Below are 23,743 nucleotides of genomic sequence, written 5' to 3' on the forward strand. Positions count from 1 at the left end.
TCGAGTTTATTTCTTCTCCCTGGAACATTTTTTTCCTCCTCTCATAATTTCTCCTTTTTGAACTCTTGTTATTTTCAAGAGCATTTCACATCAGTTCTTGAGGACTCCATCACCCCTCATGATTTTATGTCCGTGTTTTTCAATGTGTTTAGACAGTTCTGCCTGGTCCTTTGGGCCTCTAATTCAGTTCCCAGCCAGTTCTGACTCCTTTCATTTTTAAATTGAGTTTAATGATTTGATTTCATTTTGTTAAATTTATTTTATTTTTTCAAGATTTTATTTATTTATTTTGGAGACAGAGAGAGAGAGAGAGAACACATGTGGGGTGAGGGGTAGAGGGAGAAGTAGACTCCCTGCTGACCTATGAGCCCAATGTGGGGCTTGATCCTGGGACTCCCAGATCATGAACTGAGCTGAAGGCAGATGTTTGACAGGCTGAGCTACCCAGGCATCTCCATTTTTGTTCATCTTATTTTGGAATGCCTGGGTGGCTCAGTCAGTTAAGCATCTGACTCTTAGTTTTGGCTCAGGTCATGATCTTAGGGTCATAAGATGGAGCCCTGGGTGGGCTCTGCACTCAGAGGGGAATCTGCTTGAGATTCTCTTTCTCACTCTTCTTCTGCCCCACTCCTGTGCTCGCTCATGCTCTATTTCTCTCTAAAATTAAACAAATAAATATTTTAAAAAGAAAATCATGAAAAGTTGTTTTAATTAGTAATTAAATATTTAAGGGCATTTATCAATTTTTACTCTCCCATTTCACCAGAATCCACCTATCCTAGATTCCTTCACCTTTCTTCCCCGCAAGGTGGTGGTCCCCTTAGATCTGTTATCACTTCCTTTAGCTACTCATGCTCCTATTCAGGCAGGTGGTCATGTAAAGCTGTGAGGGTCTCATCAGGTGGCCATCTCATTTATACTTACAGCACAGTAGCCTTTGCTCCTATACGCTTAAGATATGTTAGGATAAAATGCCAATTCTCTGATGAGCTGCTGAGCTTCTGGATCCCGGGCTGCAATCCTAACTGTCCTGCCAACCTACCTGTGTGGCTCACCTCCAGCTATGCTAGGGATGGGAAATCCAACTGACACTCCCCGGTCCAACGTGTTCCAAAAGGGATCATCCTTTCCAGAAGGGAAATGTTGGTTTATGAGAACTATGAAAATGCAGTCACTTCACAATTCTTGCTGCCATGGCACTCAGTCTATGGCCCAACTCAAATGGAGACAAGGGTCAGAGATTGCATCTGAGCCTTCTGTGATGTGGACGCTCGACGGGTTCTATCAGCCAGTTTGTCTGTCCAGCCCAGTGCCTCCATTATCAGATCAGACTGCCCCATTTTGCCAGGTTAGAGGACATTCAAGTGTCTGTCTTTCCAGATTTCTCCCCTCTTCATAAAACCTTACAGGGAACATTCACCTTTTTAAGGTGCAAGCCGAGAAAACACTTCCTCTTGGAAACTTTCACTGACTCCTCAAGTCTAAGTCACCTATTCTCTCATTTATTAGAAAAACACTCTCGCCTTCTCTCACTATGGAAACTGTCTCACTAGGTTGCAATTACCTGATTACTTGACCCAAGTCCATACATACACTTTAAGTTGATCAAGGCCAGCAAGTGAGTTTTTCTTCTCAAGAGTTCTCACCAGGGGGAAAAAAAGAAAAGTTATCCCCAGGGACTTACACAGAGTAGCACCAGTCAGCATGTGTTAAATAGTTTGATTTAATTTAATGGATTTGAATAGACTGTTAATGGAGATCCACGAGGTTCAGGGATTGTGCTAGATGCCCTTGATGTTTCAGCCACTCACCTGACTCCAGGAGGGAAACTGAACCACAGTTTCTGAAATCCTCTCCCAGCTTAAAGCACAGTTTTCAGATGCCCAGTGTTTGCATATCTATGTACAACCATCTATGTGTTTCTTGCATTTTTTGTATGTTATACATTTCCTGTGGTATCTTAGTTTGTATTTTTTCTTCAAACTGACTTTTTACCTCAAAACAATTTAAAGCAGAAACACTGTGTCATTCTATAAATAGAACAGTTACTGCATATCAAACAAAAAAAATGAAAAAAAAATACATTGACGACAAAAGTAGCTGTATCATCAGTCTGCCTCACTTTGCCTATGTACTAATATTAAATCAGATGTTTAGGTAAATAGAATCATGAAGACCAATAAAAGAATACTTAGATTGTTGTCACATGAAAATGCACCTAATTGATTTTAAGGAAATCATTTTCTTTTTTTTTTAATCTGCATTTCCTATTTTTTTTAAGATTTTATTTATTTGAGAGAGAGAGATCACAAGTAGACGGAGAGGCAGACAGAGAGAGAGAGATAGAGGGAAGTAGGCTCCCTGATGAGCAGAGAGCCGGATGCGGGACTCCATCCCAGGACCCTGAGATCATGACCTGAGCCGAAGGCAGCGGCTTAACCCACTGAGCCACCCAGGCACCCCAAAGGAAATCATTTTCTTAAAGGTTTTATTTATTTGAAACACAGAGAGAGAGAGAATTAGCAGGAGGGGAAGTACAGAGGGAGAGGGAGAAGCAGACTCCCTGCTGAGCAGGAAGCCCGACATGGGACTGGATCCCAGGACCCCTGGAATCATGACCTAAGCTGAAGGCAGATGCTTAATCAACTGAGCAACCCAGGTGCCCCTTCAGGAAATCATTTTAACACCAGAAAAAAAATTGGTCTTCTGGATATTACTTTTTAAGCAAAAATTTTGCTAAAGTAGCATTTGTCTCTTCTTTCATTTTCATATATAACCCTTTGCCTCCTTTTTTGCTATAGGAACAACTGCACTTTATTTATTCCTTCTTATGCACCCTTCCATCATCAGCAATCTTCCCAGTCCCAAAACATTTGAAGAAGTTCAGTTCTTTAATGGCAACAACTACCACAAGGGCATTGATTGGTAAGGAAAATAACAAAAAATAAAGACCACTATTAACACATGCTCAATCACAGCAGAGCAATTATAGATGTATGTGTGGCATCTACATAATTACAGCATAAATTTGTTATGCTCAACTCTACCATAGTGAATTAGAAATTAATTTATAACAATGATATGTTTAATCAGTATTGCCTATAATTTGATTTGGACTGTGCAATAATGATAATATTTTTCTGGTAAATTATATATGATTGAATAAAGAAGATTATGGAATATTTTTGTCAGAATTATTCATAAGGATATTTAAAATTCTTCTTAAGCATATAATTATTTAATTGTGCCTAGAATTGTTTTAACTGCATAATTTGTCTTCACAAATGATGCTTGAGGAAACAAATAAATAAGTTATTTTATACTCTGTGACATGTATCTTCATTAACTACATAGACTATAAAATGTTATAATATAAGCTGATATTTGTCATTCAAATAATAACATAGCATTTCCAAAACCGTATTAATGTCGGCCATGCACATGCATAAAAGGAATATTACTTTGTATTTAATAAATTATGAAAAATTTAAAAGTCACAATATTTTCCCTAAACTGAAATAGAATAAACCTGATATTAAAACTGGCCTTTACTTTGGAGATTTTTCTAGCTTTATTCCAATTTTCTAAGAAAATATTGCTCTGACTCCAGCTTCCAGTTATATAAGGCAAATCTCCTCCAAGGAAAATTTCCCTAAACGCATATGTCTGTAGTCTGTAACTTTATGTCAACACCACCTATGAACCTGTCCTTATACAAGAGGCCTGTTCTGTTAGATTAGAGTTAGAGTAGGGGAGAGGCAATGCCAGTGGGCAGATCTGGCTTCCTATCACATGTAGAGAGGTGCCCGCTCTGCACCTAAGATATTCTTATTCTACCTTACTTTAAAAAGACGAAATGAATTTTGGAAGTGCATGCAAGTTACTAAAAGCAGAACAGCAATTTTCTCTTATCTGTGAGCTCAAATGGAACACAAATTGTTAAGCAGGAATATAGATGAGACTTTTCACCACTTCACATTTGGGAAACATAATAACAAATGTCAAAGAGGAAAATAAGTGTCTTATATGAATTCTTAATTGCTCTCATTATTTATTTCTAGAACATTTGAGGGTTAGAGAAGTGATGAGCTGTACGGAGGATTACACACATAATTAAAGCCTTGCACCGAGTTAACCTCCGAACATATTGATTCCATAATCTACACACAGAGGAATGTTCTGACAGCATATGGAGGAGCGAACCTACCGAGGCACCACAGGATCAACTAGCAGGAAATATCCTCTTAATGACTCTAGATGGACCATAATGCATTCACATTGCTACACATACTACAAATTATGCAGAAGTTAAAAAGGAGGAGAGCAGCTCTGCCCTACTCGGCTTAGGATTTTATAGCTCTTCTGACTTACACACCCTCCTCTCTTGTGCACTGTCATCTCAAATTAAAAATCTTGTATTCAAGTTCACAAACAAGAATTTACTATTTTAAAATATTTACTAGGCAATACTGTGTAATTTGCTTTTTGCCAAGGGTAAACTTAAATTTTTCTAGATTTTGCTTTTGATAGCAGAGAATATCAACCCAAATTGCAAAGATTTTCCCCTGTTCTTAACAGTCTACCCATTTCATCTTCCTCTTTCCCCTGCCCTATATAGTTCATTAAAACAGTAATGCTTTGAGTTGTCTTTACAGTCAAAGTGGATAGAATAGCACTTGCATTAGAATTATAGGTATATAGAATTATAACATAATTAGAATATGTATTATAGACATATAGAGAATAATATAACAGTGTAGAATTATAACTCTAATAATTAGAAATCAGTATAAATGAATGTAAAAATGTTCCGTTATTTCATATCCATGGCATGTTAGAGAAAAACTTGTATCTCAGATTATTTTTCTCTGCCTTCAGGTATATGGACTTTTTTCCTACTCCATCCAACATCACAAGTGACTTTCTGTTTGAAAAGAGTGCTAATTACTTCCATTCAGAAGAAGCTCCCAAGCGAGCAGCATCTCTGGTCCCCAAGGCCAAGATCATCACCATCCTCATCGACCCCTCAGACAGGGCATACTCTTGGTACCAGGTATGAAGCAGGAAAAAAGTACTTTTAAAAACATTTGGCCATAGCTAAATGTAAGCAATAGTGAATACCAAATAAAGTCTAGATGTCCAGATGTATTCAACAGTCAAATGTTGCATAGCTAACCCCCCCAAAAAGAAAAGAAATTATAAGTAATAAAAGCTGAATATTTGAGTCATATGAAGTTGGACAAGGAATTTCAAGCATAAACTAGTAGAAAACATCATACATAAAGGATTAATAGATTGACTAGACAGTATAAACATGTAAAATATTAGTCTATCAGAATCAACAAAAAGAATACATATAGAAGTAGAGCATCTTTAATAACACATAGCAAATGGTTTAGTATCCTTAATTTGTTTTTTAAAAAAAAAGCTTCTGGAAACTGATAAAAGAAAAGATATAATACCTCAGTAGAAAAATGAGCAAATAAACAGAAAGCATAGATAAACATTTCACACACACAAAGACACCCACAAATATAACTGCTCAACGATTTATATGAAAAATGATCAACCCAATTAGGGAACAACAAAATACAAATCAAAATGATACTCTTTCTGAATATCATCTCTACAAAAATTGTCGTGTTTATTCTTCCTGCTGGCAAGGGTGTGATGATAAAGATATTCAAACATTCCAGAAGAAAGGTATAGATGGTGATCTTTTCTGAACACTAATTTGGCAATAATTATCAAAATAGTTTTGTAAAGGTCCTGTTGTGTTATGGGAACTTCAAAGGGATGGACAAATATTTATTCCTTGCTATACCGCAATACTTGTCAAACGATAATAACAGTAAAAGGAATAAATACCCAACAATATAAATTTGTATCACACTGATGTGCAATATTCTGCAACAACATTTAATGGTGGTTTTAATCAATAGAATGTTAATTAAAACATTGTGTCCATTTTAATATGTGGATAGGTATTAATCAAAAAATCACATAGATATATAGCTAAAAATTTTGAATGTTCCATAAGGAAATCTGTTAGGTATGAAGAAAGCATCATCTAGAGAAATAAACTTTGGACTTAAAACTGAAGAATGAGTCAATATAAACTGAGTGGGGTAGAAGGAGAATTGAGCAGAGGGAAAAGTATATGAGGTCCACTGGCACAAGGAACCCCCAGCACATGCAAAGAACTAAGAAAACTTCCATGTGGCTAGAGAGCAAAACCCGAGGTGGAAACCTGTGGGAGATGGGTCTGAGTCGTACGCAGGGGCCAGAACTCAGGTGGGGGAACTGTGTGGCCACCATTCTTCAAGCAACTGAAAGCCTTTGAAGAGTTAAGCCAGTGAGTAACTACCAGATTTCCTTTCAGAGGTGCTGAGAAATAGAGGCAGCTTTGACGGTGAGAGTTAAGTACAGACGGAGTGAAGTATAAAGTATCAGAAGACATGTAGGAATTAAAACCAACAGAACCTGGTGAGGAGACAGTGTCAAGGATAAATCAAATTTCTGATAAGGATAACTGGATGATGAGTATATATGCCCATAAAAATAGAAACACTGAAGAAGACAACAGGACCGGTTGGAGGGAGGGGTGCTAAAGATGTGGCACCAATGGTGATCTTGAGATAAGGAAACACTGTTGTGTGGAGAACAGTAGAGTCAGCAGGCACTCTGGGGAGAGGTTAGAGCTGCAGACAGAAATTTGTGAATCAGAGGCAAAAAGCCACAAACATGGTGAAACTGCCTAAGGAGAGAGTTTAGAGAAGCAAAGTACAGAGGATGATAAGGCAGCCCAGGAGACAAGAGCAAACAGCCAGAGGAGTAGAAGAAAAAATCCAGGAGTGTGATGACACTGAATACAAAGGAACAGAGTACTACCATACAGCAGAGGTGATAACAGTGTCAAAGGGCTGCTAAGAAATTAGACAGTTGGACAGAACAAAGCCTGAATTATTTCCATTGAGTTGAAAGAAATGGGGGGAAGCAGAGCTTTTAGCGACAAATGATAAAGCAAAACCAGATGGATTTAGTGGAGGAAAAACTAATTGGGAAGAAGAAATAAAAAACAGAAAATAAAACAGGAATAGAAAGGGGAAAAAACAAGACACACACTTATTATAGAGAGGTTAAAGTGGGTTCAAGGAAGCTATGTTCCATGGTGGTAGTGATTTGAATCATGAGATGGGCAGGAGTGTCCAAAAAAAGGAGAGATGTTTAAGGCAAAAAAAAAAAAAAGGAGAGAGAGATGTTTAGGACCTAGGAGAGAAACTGGGGATCAGTCCTGTGTGGCTCCTGAGGGACCAGGAAGAGATGACTACAGGAAACAGCTCCAATGGGAGGGAAGCATCCAGACTTCACTTTTCTTGTGCAGGGACACTCCTGGCAAGCTGTAGGAGTCTATGGGTCCCATTTCAGAAGCACATTTTAAAAACATAAAAATACATAGAATTACAAAGTAATAGCTTTCTTGAACTATAAGTATCAAAGTAATTTTTAAATCAGTAACAAATTTTTATTTATTTTAACAATTAAATGGCCAGATCTAATGGCAGGACTAATACTGCTGTAATGTTGAAGTAGGGATGAGCATGAAAACACTTTAATATATCTTAAACTCCTATAATGTGATACAAAAATACCTGTTTTGTTTTTTGTTTTTTGTTTTTTTCAAAAATACCTGTTTTTATTGGTGGTCAAAATCACAGGTATAATAAATGCAAAATTTCATTTAAAAGTTACAGAAAATTAAAAAAACTTTTTTTTTCAGATCCAAGTTCATAGACCCTCTGAATTACATCAGTAGGACTCTGGTTAAGAATCTTCCCACTGAAACTTCGAAGTTAGAAGAGGGGATAAATGTACATGCTGGCAAATTTGAAGGTCTGAGATAGAGAAGCCGAAGTGATTCTGATGGTCTCTCCTTCTTTATTTATTAGAGAGGGTGAGAGAGAGAGAAATCACGAATGGGGGGAAGGTCAGAAGGAGAAGCAGCCTCCCCGCTGAGCAGAGAGCCCCATGCGGGACTCGATCCCAGGACCCTGGGATCCTGACCTAAGCCAAAGGCGGATGCTTAACTGACTGAGCCACCCCAGCATCCCTTTGATGGTCTCTCCTTCTTTTGGAAAGTTGAGAATGAGTTACTCTAATGGAAAAGAGGGGGATTATTTGGGGACAGCAGTTTGAGGAGAGAAAAAAGGCAGTGTGAAATCTTTGCACAGGGGTGAGATAAAGTTGACCCCAGAAATGTAAAATGGCCTACAGCAGTGAAGGCTTAATTAAAGGTGATCTTGAATCTGTGGTGGTAATAATGTAAATGTATTAAAATCCCATGAAATGAGTGTATTTGTGTATGTGTATGCTTAATGCATATATAAATTAATGTCCCCCAAAAAACAAGACTAAAAGGGAATTTTTAAAGAACATAAGAGAAATTTTTGTATTTTTACTTTTTATTCATTTATTTTTCACCCATTCTTTATTTTTTTAATTCATTCTTTTCCGTGACTTTCTTCAATAAACATTTATGGCCAAGAACAAATAATAATGGACAGAAAAATATGACCCTGTACATTGGGATTGCAAGAGGTCAGGGATCCTAGGAGAACACCTGGATTGGGAAAAAGATCCAAATACTATTATTAGAATCCATGTGTCACTGTCTCCCTCAAGATAGAAAAATACACCTTTCTCACTTTATGAAAATTCATATTGAAAGCAAGTAAAGCTTACTTTTAAAAAAAAAGTGACAAAAGCATTCAAATAGTAAGTCTTCATTAAAAATATTGAATATAATTACTTAAGGGTCATATGTTGCACATTCTCCTAGCAGAAAACATAGAACAAATTTATATGAATATTTTTCACCTAAACTATTTAAATAAAAGAGAATCTGTGCCTGCTTCTCCAAGTAAATTCTTTGAACATACATGCTTGAAAAGAATTATTTTTCCTGGTATTTTTATTGCTATATTACTAAGAGTAGGGTCCCCAAACTGCTCCACATTTCAAAATAATGCAGCCTATTACTTAGCTAGTCTTGTCTATTCAGTAAATACCATAAATCCAAAGCGCTGCAGGTGTAATTCAGAAACCTCTACAAATGTCACCTGCCACTGTAATTTCTACCCCACATTTTTATAATGGGCCTCACAGAGAAGCTAGAGTGCTATTTTTTCCATAAAATATGTCCCTTTGTGACTTCTGGTCATATTTTTATGCTAATCTTCTTAGTTGCAGGAATATAAAGAAAAGTTGGTGTTAAACTTTTATAAATCAATGTGGGGTAGATTGAGTACAGTTCCATATTATCACTGCTTAACATAGAAATTTTAGTATTAATATATTAATATGAACATAGTACTTTTATATTCCTTTATTCAAGTTATGTAGTTTCTACACATTGTATTAATTCAATGTATTAGGTAGTCTCTGTGTATTCAGCATAATGCATATGCATATAAGAATGTCAATAAATATATAATAATGAGAGACCTTCAAAAGTTTTATTCCACCAAACTACCACTCACTGGTTACTGTTTAACCACTTCTTGCTCATCTTTACTTTTATAATTTTATTTCTAACTAACATAGATGACCTGCTATTACACAATTGTATCAAGTCCTAATACACTCCTGTCCTCATTCTGTAGTTAATTTTCTTTATGTTAAACTTTAGATATCTTGCAAAATCAGTTCATCCATTCCACAACTCAACACTTTCACTCAAACTTAAGGGATCAAGTTCTCTCTCAGTTTCTATGTTTATTTTTTTTTAATTATAAAAATCTGTTATTACATTTTAGCTCAAAATTTTCAACCACTTAAAACATCCCTTCATCTTTCATTCAGAATTGATCACTTATTCGTCTGGCTACCACAACAATATATATAACTCTAGTCAAATATCTGACTTGATTATAGTCTTTTAATCTATTGCCTCCCATAGAAAATTTTTAATTCTTTGAAGATAGAGATTACATTTTGCTTATATCGTTTTATCTCCAGAATCTATAACCGTTTTGTTGTTGTTGTTGTTCTGGTAAGGAGTTTGCTGAGTGCTTATGAAATTGTATTGACTGCTAAATTCACCTCTTATTGTATGGGGCTCTTGAGCTTGACTAATGATGGTTTGATAAGAAAGATTCAGAGGATTTGGTACTGAAAATTAATAATGGCTCAGTACTTGAAAATTAGCATGGATAGATGAAAATTCCTGGGAAAGCAAAAGGAAAGGACTTTGGGCAACATCAACATCTTTATGACACCTAAACAAGTATTAGGACTATACATCCACTTTCCCTATGCTCATAACATCTGCCACACAAAGGTATTGCAGAAGTGTTAGGACCTGTAGGAATAGCTGTGGTTAGACAACGAGCAGAATAATCTATAAACCTGCTCTTGCTGATCTGAATCTCTTCTATTCACTTTTACTTAAACCCATGATGAAAATCCTATATTCTTCTCTTTCTTTGTATGTAAACATTTTAGACGTGAAGACAAGCACAGGCTTATGTGCCTACTACTCGATATACACAGAAGGCTTATACTTTAAATAAGCAATATATCATTGCCTGGATTTTAAATAAGCAATATGTCATTGCCTGGATTTTAATATATATGCACTTTATTTTTTCATTCTAAAATTAGTTTACCATTTTCATTACTTTTTGGAAATAAAAGATACATGCACATGCATACATCAAACACAAACACGCACACATACCCATGCATGCATAAAGAACACCAATTGTAAAATTGACTTTCTTGTTAAAGCACCAACGATCACATGAAGATCCAGCTGCCCTGAGGTTTAATTTCTACGAAGTTATCACAACCGGACATTGGGCCCCATCTGACCTAAAAGCTTTACAAAGGAGATGCTTAGTACCTGGATGGTATGCGGTCCACATAGAAAGATGGCTAACTTACTTTGCTACTTCTCAGGTAAGGTCTTAAAATTAATTTCTTCTGTCTAACATACCTTGGCTTTATTGGCTTTATTGCACTTGACAAACAGAAAATGAGAAATAACATTGCCACAGATAACGGTTTATAATGAGACAATCATACCTAAAGAAGACATGTGGATTTTTACATTTTAATGCCAATAATAGTATTAAAATGTTAGGTGGTTGTGAAACATATTTCTTGGGATTTTCTTTTGGGTAGTAGCTGGTCTCAAAGTGTTGAGTCCTCACACAGGAGACATCGCGTGATTCATAAACAGTAACTCAACTACTCACAGAATAGCCATTTAGACAATACCTTTATGGAACACCCCATGCAGATAGTCTGACATCTGTCCTCTAGGGCTCTTAGAAAGGAAAAAGGAGGTCATGCATCAGACTGTCAAAATGGAGAATGCTGTAACAGCTCCAGGAATGCAGGATCAAATAAGAGGTAAGGATTTGAGGAAACGTCCATATTGTTTATATTCTTACTCCAGATCAGGTCATGACTAAAAGCTGAGTTCTTTGTCATGGCTAATAAGGAGAGCAGATGAGTAATTTTTATCTATGCCATTCCTAAATCTTTGACTCCAAGGTTAGCTCATGGGATTCCGTAGACTGGATAATTATCTGACTACATGACAGATGGAAAATTGAGTTTCTACTGAACTACTAAATCAGGAGCGTATCTGTGTTTATTTCTGATTTACAATCAGGTTATTTAAGGGTTATAAGCAATGCCAATGGCAAACTTTGATTGTTATTTATTTGGAAGGACACAAGAATAGTAAACATTAAAATGTATCTTAAGTAATGCATATTTTCTTCCTATTCACACTGACCTAATTGATTAATGTTATACCAGGTCAAGTGAGGCAGCTCAGTCTACTTAATTTAGTTTTGTTCTTCACAAAGTGACTATTTTTGACTTTATAGTTGCTAATTATTGATGGACAACAGCTGAGATCTGACCCAGCTACTGTGATGGATGAAGTCCAGAAGTTTCTGGGAGTTACACCTCATTATAATTACTCTGAAGCACTAACGTGAGTCTATTCTCATGCTTGATTTCATTTCCATTATTTGCCATCATAAATTATCACTGGTAGGTGTGTGTATAGCATCATTAATACTAGCTATGAATTTATACATCATTATGCTACTCAAAAGCAGTCAAAGGAGTATCCTCATTATTCATGTAGTGTCTTCCTTTTGAATACCACAAATACTTTATTTTATAAAGTGCAATCCTATAGGCATTTTTTTTTTATCACAAACCCCCTTCTTGGTGGGCTTTTTCACCAATATAAGTTTGGTTAAGTAAATTTTTTACACCTACTCTGCAAAAATTGTCCTAGAAATTGAAGTTACAATGGTGAAAAAAAAAAATACAGTCTCTCACCCCAAGTAATTCCAGGCTAGAAATGCTGACTCCCATCCTTAACTCTGTGAAAGTGACCAGTATTGGGGGCAGAATTGGGAAAAGGATAAATTCGTATTTTACTTTGTACTTACTAAATTATGGATAACCAACAGGTAGTCACATATAACGTTCCAGTTATCTATTGTTGCATGACAAACCATCCCCAAACCCACCAGCATTAATTACCACAGCCATTTTATTACGCTTATAGAATCTAGGGGCTGGGAATCCAGACAAGGCACACCCAGAACTGCTTACTTCTACTCATAAAACCTGGGGAAAATATGACTATCTGGGTATGAATCAAACGTCTGGAGACTGCAATCTTCTGGAGCCATCTTCGCTTCTCTCAGATCTCTGGCTCTTGGACTGGGAGGGCTCAAAGCCTAAGCTCAATGGGATGAGACCTCTTCATGTGGCTTTTTGAGTGTCTGGCCATGTTCTGAAAGGGAGTGATATGTGGAGGAAGTGTGATCCAGCACAGCTATAGCTTTCTCTGACCTAGTCTTGCAAGTCGCACAGCATCATTTTCATCTCATTTTATTGATTACAACCAAGTCGCTAAAGCCAGTACAAATCCACAGAGACAGCAATGGGCCTCCCCCTTTCGATGGGGAGGGGCAAGAGCATGCTGCAGAAAAGAATTTGGAAGGGGAGATGTTCTAGCAATCATCTTAGAAAAATAAAACTATATACTTGGGTAACTAAAGATGGGGAAAATGTAAAGAAGCAAAATAAACAAGTAAAACCTCCAAGGAGCCAAAACACATTTTAAAAAGGTATATACTTAATTCCCTCACAAGGTCTGATACAAAGCCTATTAAATTTTAGACAAAATTCTAACAAACCTGATTATATAATTTCCCAGTTCACAGCAGATTAGAATCAGCAATTAGACAATTAGAGAGGGTAATGGAAGGACAGGAAAAGCAGTAATAAGATTGGGTTGTTCCTTATCCACTCAAACAACCCTAATGAAGTTTTTACCCACACATGGAAATAACAACAATACAAGGCAGGCCCCTGTTGATTAAGTAGACAAAGCTCCCTAGAATACATTTTACATTAATATTATCGATGTTACTGTGTCTTCCCCTGTCTCCCTGCAGTAGTTTAGGGAATGGTTCTATCTTGTTTACTACAAATAGTTACTTATGGTTCAATAAACCTGCAAAATCATACTTTTCAAGAAGAGATTACAAACAAGTGCAGAATTATGGTTTTTAATATGTCTCACATCACAAAAATTAATAACTTTGGTGATGCTCAGTGTAATAAAAGAAGTCATGTGGCAACCAATTCGTTGTCTCAAAGTTGTCCAACAGTTATTTGAGAAAGGCTTTGCATCTTCATTTTGCAATTCCACATCTACTAAAATAAAGCCATAAAACAATGAATTCATATAACTTAGAAAAAGCAAATGCCCTCTGTTAGAGCATATAACATCAATGCAATTGATGAAACCAGGACTGCAAAATAATGTGGAGTCAAGGTTATAACACTGTCTAAAAGCATGATTTTCAATATGGCTCTTCTTCCTCAAGTTGTATTACATTCTGCCTCACAACAGCTGCTGTGGAGACAGGGAGAGATGGCAGCCCATCCTGGGATCTCTACACACCTGAGAGCAAAGGAGATGCTCTCAGCGTGGGTATAAATATCTTGGCTTTGTTGCCAGAATTGTATTTTACCTTAATGCAGTTAAATATTCTCATCCTGAGGCAGAAAATACTGTTCAGGGGCACAGTTATGTCGACTTCCCCATCTCATTTTGCAAAGCATGCTGAATTGTTTTTCCTCTTGGGAAATTAATGAAAACTAGAGAAAGGACTGTGATAGGCAAGGAGCAGATTGAAAAGTCCAGTTTGGAAATGACTCTGTCTTCCTTTTAACCATTTAACCAGTGATGTATTTAATTTTAATTGATAACATGTACTAGGACAACCTGGATTGCAAGGATCAGGTCTCTAATAATAGGTTGGGCAGGGAACTGTGAAGAAAACTTCCCTCTCCCCCTAAATGAGTTCACATATGTGCAGAGGCAAATTGCAGGTGCACTGGTATTACAGGAATGGGCCCAGGGCAACAAAATATTCTGCAACTAATTAACTTTACATCCCAGTCAATTATGCCTCATCCTCCTAAAACATCTGCTGAGCAACAAAAATGCAAACCTTTTCGATGTTTTATGTATGCAGCAAGTCCCATAGCAATAAATTTAAAATTTCTCTTCTTATTTGGTTTATTCTTCCATTTTCCTATCTTGTTAGTCCTAAACAAAAGTGCTTATATATCTGAGTTTAAATAATTAGGACACACATCCTTTCTTTTGTAACTTTGTGCAGCCATAGGAACAAACCATTAGAATTTTCCTTAAAAGTATAAAGACCTAAATTATCCCATAGGGTCATTTGCCTTCAGCAAAATAAATGAAGAGTTGTCTAATCTTCCACTCACCTCTTCCATGGCCTGTGCCTCATGTTGTCTGAAAAAAATGTAATAAATTCAATTTTACAATTTTAATTTCCTCCTTAAAAAGTATAAACATTTTGAACTTGAAACCATAGCATTCTTCCAAATTAGAAACTCTAACTCATGTTTATATTCACAAAACTATACTTACATTAAATTCAGTCACTTTAATATATACTATTGAATGATTTCAAAGAAATCTGTTAACATATTTTGACAGGGAGATCATACTAATAACTAAATAAATATTTCAAAATTCCTGTGTATATGGGTTGCAGTTTTGATTATAGGTCCTTGATCTTTTATAGATGAATAGGTAAAGTATGAAGCTTAAGTTAATAATTTCAATCTAAGATTGAGGATTTACAGGTTTTTTTTTCATTCCGTAGAAATAGTCGAAAATATATAATAACATATAGTTCGTTAAGTCTCACTAGACTTTAAATAAATTCAATGAATATTTATAGAACTGAATTAAATTGTAACAATGGGCATACTGAAGTCCATTTTCTTTATCCAATTGGTGGGGCTCTCTTATTCAAAATTCTGTATGCGGGGCACCTGGGTGGCTCAGTCATTAAGCATCTCCCTTCGACTCAGGTCATGATCCCAGGGTCCTGGGATCCAGCTCCATCTGGCTCCCTGCTGGGCAAGAAGCCTGCTTCTCCCTCTCCCACTTCCCGCTTCATGTTTCCTCTCTCTGTGTGTCTCTGTCAAATAAGTAAATAAAATCTTTTTTAAAAAATTCTGTATACAATTTATAATCATTACATTTTTACGATCATGTATATGTTTGATCTTTTGTAGGTTTGATCCCCAAAAGGGCTTTTGGTGTCAACTACTGGAAGGAGGAAAGACCAAATGTCTTGGAAAGAGCAAAGGCCGAAAATATCCACCCATGGATCCAGAGGTAATATTTTCCTAATATGAAATACTCTGGTAAAACTTTGTGCATACAGTTGTTTCAAAATAAGGGACAATATGTTTGCTTCCTTTTTCTTCTCTTTCTTTGTTATCAATGTGTTATATATTTAGGATGTAGGTAGGCTGAAAGAGATCAATAATTGATAGATATCCATAGGAATTGTTTGCCCTTAGGATGCAGTTGAAACATAAATATTACTGAATAGTAACTATTTTCCAAACGTGTAAAGTACTTAAATGAATTGTTTACTAAGTAAGTAATTTTGGATAAAATATATATACATTATTATTATATATTAAGTATGTATCATGCCTGTAACATGCATGGGTACTGAGGTAAGCAATGGAGAGCCAACCTGTGGGTGGGGAAGTTTCTCCAGTCAGTGCTCAGATACCAGCTGGGTGTCCAATTCAGTTCTGACAATATCTATCCTGAGAGGGCATGAGATCCCACAGGTGAGGGCTCAGTTCCATAAGACTGTCTCTCCCCACCCCAAACTTCAGATGCCAGTCATAAGCCTGTGTTTTTGACCAACCAACCAGCTATAGATTGAAAGTTCCAACAACCTTCTTCCTGGGTTCAATTCATTTACTACAGTGACTCACAGAACTCACAGAAACATTACTTACTAGATCACATGTTAATCATAAAGGGATATAACTCCGAAATGGCCAGATGGAAGGGATGCATAGGACAAGTCCTATGGACAAGTCCATAGGAGAAAGTCCTCCCTGAGTGAGCCACTCTCCCTCAGTCTCCACATGTTCCCCAATCCTTTCCAGGTTTTTATTGGATGTTTCATTACAGAGACATAACTGATTAAATCATTGGTAAATAGCAATTGATTCAATTCCCCAACACCTCTTTCCTCCAAGGTCAGCAGGGTAGACTTAAAGTTCCAACCTTCTAATCACAGGATTTTCTCCTAGCAACCAGCTCCCATCCAGTTGGGGTCCAGGACCCACTTGATTAACATAACAAAAGATAACTTTTTAACTCTTTCATTTAGCAAATTCCAAAGATTTTAGGAGCTCTGTGCCAGAAAAGGGAGCAAAAACCAGGCATATTTTATATCATAAACCACAATACCACAGAGAGGATACAGGATAAAACAATTATGAACTAGGATATATTATAGGAGACTAAATTAGTTACTGTCATTGATTTATAATAAGATACATAAAACAATGACAAACTACAAAAACAGGAAAAAAAATTCTTAATAAAAGTGATGGTACTTGACACCTGGGTGTCTCAGTCCATTAAGCATCTGTCCTTGGCTCAGATCATGATCCCAGGGTCCTGGGATGGAGTCCCACATTGAACTCCCCTGCTCAGCAGGGAGTCTGCTTCTCCCTCTCCCTCTGCCTGCTGCCCCCCCTGCTTGTGCTCTGTCTCTGACAAATGAATAAGAGCTTTAAAAAAAAAAAAGAAGAAGAAGTGATGGTGTGAAGAGGTAGTCTAAGGTTGGAAATCCAGTTAGCCATCAGTTGAGCCAGATATAACGAGGATCTCTCCCAAAGCAAGGTGGCAAAGGGAGGATGGAAGTGATTCAGGTGTTACTATGGAAATAGAAGTACCAGAAAGTCCTCAAACTATACCTTTGAACTCAATAATTTCCAAAGAGTTTCAGAAATCACTTTAATCTGCCAGGAAATCAGTGTAATGTTCTCACTACTTCTATAAACATCTTATCCAGACTTTGAAGTGTTTACAGTCTGGTTTAAAGGAAGAAATGTAATGAAATACCTGGTGGAGGGTACAAGATGAAATGTAATTGTCTTAAGTCCATTTCCACAGTGTGCACAAAAGTTGCCAAGGGAGTTTTACAAAGAAAGAGACTCATTTATGTTAAAATATTAGAAAGGACTAAAGTGAGATGTTGTAACTTTGACCAGACTGAAAACAGGGTTTGAGCCACTGCTCCTATTCCACAAGGAAAAGTCTTCTCAACTATATTATAAACTAGTAGTCAGAGGCACAAAACAACGTGTATTGGGGTATAATATGAGGTAAGTGACATCCTGAGAGAAAACCCAATTTTAAATTTTCTGTTTACATAAAGTAAGACTACTGATATATTTGAGCGTTTTTTAACCTATTCATCTAATAAGGGCCAATGATTCCAGCTTGCCTAGGAATTTAAGAATCATAAGGAAGTTCATTATAATGATTTTTATAATGAGATCTTATAATATTTTGGAAGCAAAATCTCTTGCTTTAAAAGCATCCATTTTTTAGGACACCTGGGTGGCTCATTGGTTAAGCGACTGCCTTTGGCTCAGGTCATGATCCCGGAGTCCTGGGATCGAGTCCTGCATTGGGCTCCCAGCTCCATGGAGAGTCCGCTTCCCCCTCTGACCTTCTCCCTTCTCATGCTCTCTTTTACTCTCTCGGTCTCAAATAAATAATGAAAATTTTTTAAATAAATGCATCAATTTTTGTCCTGAACATAGAAAATATTTTTGCAGAGTTATAAGTTATTTCTTTAATCATGAATTTCAGCTTTTATGGTTATTTGTGTTCACTTTTTATACTATAGCCCAATTTCACACAAAGTGACCAATTTTGAAGGAACTGTCTGGTTTTTTCCTAGCTCACTTTTGTAGATTTGGTACCACTTCAGGTCCCTACCTCATTCTTCTTTAGTGCCATTTCCTCTCATTAACTTCTTCCCCCGCATAGACTTGACCAATACCGCAACAAATAAGTGCCTCTGTGGTATGTAAGCCAGGAAAGATATAGCTGGAAGTATTTTTATTTTATAGCTGCAGTTCTGCCAAATCTTTCCAAAAGATACTTATGAGTGATATCTAGGGAAAAATACAAAAAAATGCATATTTTATAGACACCTGTATTGTAATAGAATTTCTTAAGAAATGTAGATTGCATAATTATGTTTAATGAACTAATAACCTCCTTCAAGTTTGGTTTTTTTTTTTTTTTTCCTTTTTGCTTTCCAGTCTAGAACGTTCCTCTCTAATTACTACCGAGATCACAACGTGGAACTGTCCAAACTGCTACACAGACTGGGGCAGCCTCTGCCATCCTGGCTGAGACAGGAGCTGCAGAAAGTGAGATAGCACTGGAGACAAGAACAAAGCTCGAAGGATGCTTCCTTTTACTGTTAAATAGAAAAGCAAACCCCACATCTTTTACTCTTCTACTGCACTTGTGATTGTCAACAGAGGACTGTTGAATAAATTTCCTTCTATCTTTTTCATAAAATGAAAACTGTTATATATATATGCACGCATTGGCAATTACTAGCATCCATCCCTGTGTGAGCTTGTAGGAAGTAATGTGGGGTTTTGTGGCATTATCCAGTTTCAAGTGTGGGGATCATAACACAGCCCAGTTCCTCTATTTACCACAAGGTTTCAGAAATTCTACATAAAACCGAGAATCCTAATTATATGCAAGTGACAAATGAGAATCTTGAGGAAAATATAAAGACAGAGATATCTGAAAATGAAGGTAGCAGGAACCCAATATCTGAATTTAAGGGCTTACATTTTCTCTTTGCTAATTTAAAAACAATTTCCTTTTGTTGTGAAAAGCAATCCTATGATCCAATACTCTTATTTTGAGCAGTTATTATTTATCATATTTAGCCCACATATTTTCCTCTGTTACTCCTCTTTATGGATTTCCTTGACTTGCTAGGGAAGTTGTAAAGTTGTGGCCTCCTGTGTTTGCCGTCTGTTTTCCTTTTATAGAAGGAAAGTTTCCACATTCACTGATAATACTATTTTCTCTGGCAGGGCAATCCATTCTCAGTGAATTCTGCAATATGGGTCCAACAAAATCTATCAGAGATTTGGGGGTAAAAGAGTGAGAATGCATAATCTGTATAGTATTAACTAGTATGTATAATGACATCTTTCCATGGGTTTATAACTCTACCATACTAGTAATCTAGGTATCTCCACATTTACAGTGATGTAGTATTTATAAGTTTTTTTCACTATTTATGGGAGAAAAAATTTTTATTGATAAGATATGGAATGAAAACATCAACATGGGCTTACAGGTAGAGTGGGGCACTTGTGCCTTCTATATGGCATTATGTCAATCATTTTAAAGCATGGACTTTTATATATGCCAGTATATATACTATTGCAGAAGATTATGGTTTTTGATGCCTATTTAAATATATATATGTGTGTATATATATATATATGTTTGCATATATATGTGTGTGTGTATATATATATATATATATATATAGTCTAAAACTTACCTCTTTGAACATTATTAATTCTCTAACCTAAACCCTAGTTCTCAGCCATGCTACCCAACAATTACTTTCTAGAGAAGTGTCTTAGAGCTTTAGGTTCCTCTCCTTTTGGAGGTTATTTTCATGCTGGTTGAACTTTTGTCCCATTTTTCAATGAAGATATATTAAGGCTTGGTTAATCTTTTCAGGGTGATACATGAGGGTAAAATTTCGAGAGAACAGTAAATCAAACGCTTGGGTAACATTACCTGTCAATCCATCCTTCCTCCAGAGTAATTTTGCTACAGGCTATAAATAATAGTATTTTTCCTGTAATTTGAGAAATTATGCTTAACATAATTCAATATCTTTAAAGGAAACTGAAGATCCTTGTTTTTTTGTTGTTGTTGTTCGGTTTTTGTTGTTGCTGTTGTTATTTAAAGCAACCAGATGAAATCAAATCTGAAAGAGAATCAGGAATTTTCACATATTTTATTCCAGAATTCAACTTTGTGTTTGTACTTCATTAAAATTTTTGTTTTCCTGTTGTTTTCCCACTATATCTAGAGGCTTTGGAACTTTTTGAGAAAATGTGAAAATTTTTCTTGGGCTTGAGTTAATAGAAATCACAGATTATTACTTTGGTTGTTCCTTTATTAAGTGTGAGACTAAAATTCTCAACTTAACTGTTTCTTACCTGATCGTGTGCTTGAAAGCATTGCTCTTAGGCACACTATAATCACAATAATTGGGTATTTAGACCTCTAACATTTATTTGTTCACTAGCTTCCTCCAGTTTATATTCTAATACTTTCTCTTTTGAACTAGAGATTAACTTTTTTTTTCCCACGTGGAATAACAGAAATGTTCTTAGAAAAAAAGAGCAGATATTTTTCATATTAAGTAAAATTCACACAAGTCCCTCATCATGAGATTTGTAAGAATGTAACTCATTTTTGACATTTTCTCATTTTTTCCTAAGTAATGTATACAGTCTCATTCACCTATCTACAGACATCAGAGAGCAAAATTCCCCCAAATTCAACTGGTTTTTTCTCCCTGATTTATTTCAATCAGTGTGCACATTTTTCTTACTAAGATTGTAATGAAGAAAAAATAAATTTTAATTATATAATTCATCTTCATCTTATAGTAAACTATTTAGAAGGACTCTGGGATTTAGGAATAATATAATAAATCAGGAAAAATTTCAGCTTTAAGAATATCTTGATTTACCCACTGGCTACTTCAGAATTATTGAGTCAAGTTTAATATATGTAACTCCTTAAAGTTTTAAGTCAATTCTATTTCATGGTCTTGAGGTACATACTTTTTTAAATTTTAAAGAACTTCCTGAAATCTTTAAACAAGACAGTACCTTCCCCTCTTTTCTTCTTCCAATTGCCTAACTCACAAATATAATCACTGATTACTTCACATTAATAAAGGTAGGAACAATATTTGATGACAAGCCTACATCAAGATATAATGACATGCTTGTCAAATACTAATCTTTAAAAATTATATTACAAATCTCATCCAAAACCAAATTTTGCTCATATTTAACAATGTCTCCCAAAGAATTGTATAAGCAACACAGAAGAATGTTAGTGAGAAAAGTTTATAGTCCTTTTATTACCGTATTTTTTTCTTAAGAAATGCTCTTAGTCCATTTAGAAATTTTATTTGCTTCAATTTCAACAAATTAATTTATATTTAGCTCATGTAGTTTTTGTTCTTCTATCTTACTGTTTTAATATGTCATATAAAGTGTTCCATTTGCCATGAATAATTGATTTATTTTTAGTTACACAGACAATTTATAGTGGAAAAATATCTTAAAAGCCTGGTTTTGGTGGCTAGATAATATATTAACCATTTGCTTGATGGAAGTACCTCAAAAATAACTCTGACCAACTATTTTGAAAAGAAAGAAATCCCGTAGTCTTACATGTAGAATTTTATCACAACCACAGGAACACAGCTTAGCTATGGGTACATATATATGCCCAATATATGTATATATATGCAAATGAACATTTTGTATGTGTGTGTGAGCCGGTGAGCTGGATGGGAAAAGCAGAAAGATAACTCTGCATTTATTGAAATTGTTAACAGTTACAGTACATGCATAACGTATCTTTGGTTCTTCTCCAGAATAAATACTACCACGGGTATGGCCACTAGAGTACTGTTGTTTCTCAGCTAAAATCTAAGGTTTTAATCCACAGAGGGTTCTTTTTCCCTTCTTTTTCTTCCTATCTTTTCTTTTTAATCTTCCTACTTTTTATCTATATACGCATTCCCTAAATCCCAAACATATAACTAGTGTAGCCAGGAAGTTATGAGAGTAGACTTTGGATATCTGGATTTTCATACCAGTCCTGCCTCTTGCTAGCTACGTGGCCTCAGACAAGTTGTGGAATTTCTCTGAGCCACAGTTTTCTTTTCTATAAAAGAGAGACAATAAAGTGTTACTTATTCACTTGGTTATTGTAAGCATTACATGAGAATATATTTAAATAATTTAGCACAAGCCCTGATATAGTTATGCCGGAATGTATTTGTTACAAATAACAATGTATAATATCAAATCACTATCTCTTCTTTCATCAAACAAGAATATGTTTTCTATTTCCTTTAATAATAAAACATGTATGTCTTAAACATATAATTAATTGTATTTAGTGAAAATGGGAAACTGTCTTCTGCATCACTGTCCAAAAATGAAATTGTGTTGTTCCCTACTATTGTTGTAATCACAGTTGGAGCAAGGTAGTTCCATCTCAGTCCATCCTATTGAAATCTCTTTCTTCCTACCTACTTTTCCTCAGTTTTTTCAGAAAAGTGTCTCCCTTGGACCCTATCATTATATGTCCTTCTTCAGTTCTTTTGCAACCCAATAGATATTCTATCAGGAATATAAGATCTAAAGGTACAACTTCCTCAAACCAAATAACAGTTACGAGATTTAATGGAAGTGTAACAGTGAATCAATACTTAAAGAATCATTAAAAATTACAAGAAAATGTCTGCATTCTTCACATCTTTATCGTCAACTTTGTTTTCTCCCATAAGATCTCTTTCCACAAAAGAAAATTTTATTGCACTTTTATATATTACTTTAATGTTATACTTGTCAATATCAAATATTATTTTTTGAAATTTTTTCTGCAAATGCACAGTATTTCAGGTTTGAAATGAGACATTTACATAAATAATTTTCATCCAAGAAATTGTTTCACATATATAGATATTCAATAAAAATTCATTGAGAGACGTTGAAATGTGCTGAGGACTACAAATATACTTAATTATTTGCCCAACTTTAATATACACCATTACCTATCTTGTTAGTTTACATTCCCGCTGTAGAATGTATTCATGGCTTTCGATGAACTAGTAAGTCCACAGAACTAGTGACTCTGAAATCTGGATCTTTAGCCCCTGAATTCCAGACCTATTACCTACCTTAGATGTACCCACTTTAGATGTTCATCCACATGTAAATATCTGTCTGACACCTAAATTGAGCACATCGCTATGAATTCTTGATTGAACTCTTCCCTTTTCAGGGAAATTTTCTGCTTCTCCTCAATCCCCTTTTCTTTTTAAAAACTATACCCAATCAGATCAACTTTTAGTCCTTCTACTAATCTTTTTCTTCCACAAGCCCAAGGTACACTGATTCTTTTCCTGAATGTCTTTTATTAAATCATATTTGCCCAGTAGAAATATGT

The 23,743-nt window shown here is 35.6% G+C and overlaps 1 protein-coding gene across 1 annotated transcript in view; it reads left to right on the top strand.

Moving 5' to 3' along the window:
* The window catches only part of LOC101692992 (N-deacetylase and N-sulfotransferase 4), a 138,733-nt gene extending 118,847 nt beyond the window's left edge, over positions 1-19,886 (top strand). Inside the window, exons 7-12 of the mRNA XM_004748022.2 lie at positions 2,802-2,925; positions 4,879-5,053; positions 10,789-10,959; positions 11,901-12,010; positions 15,667-15,769; positions 18,748-19,886. Coding sequence (XP_004748079.2) covers positions 2,802-2,925; positions 4,879-5,053; positions 10,789-10,959; positions 11,901-12,010; positions 15,667-15,769; positions 18,748-18,867 — 803 coding nt within the window. The 3' untranslated portion in view covers positions 18,868-19,886. The remainder of the gene's footprint in view (positions 1-2,801; positions 2,926-4,878; positions 5,054-10,788; positions 10,960-11,900; positions 12,011-15,666; positions 15,770-18,747) is intronic.
* The last annotated feature ends 3,857 nt before the right edge of the window (positions 19,887-23,743 follow it).

This window comes from Mustela putorius, unplaced genomic scaffold, assembly GCF_011764305.1.
Source record: "Mustela putorius furo isolate JIRA1106 unplaced genomic scaffold, ASM1176430v1.1 tig00000868_pilon_pilon_pilon, whole genome shotgun sequence".
In the NCBI taxonomy this organism is placed as follows: domain Eukaryota; kingdom Metazoa; phylum Chordata; class Mammalia; order Carnivora; family Mustelidae; genus Mustela; species Mustela putorius.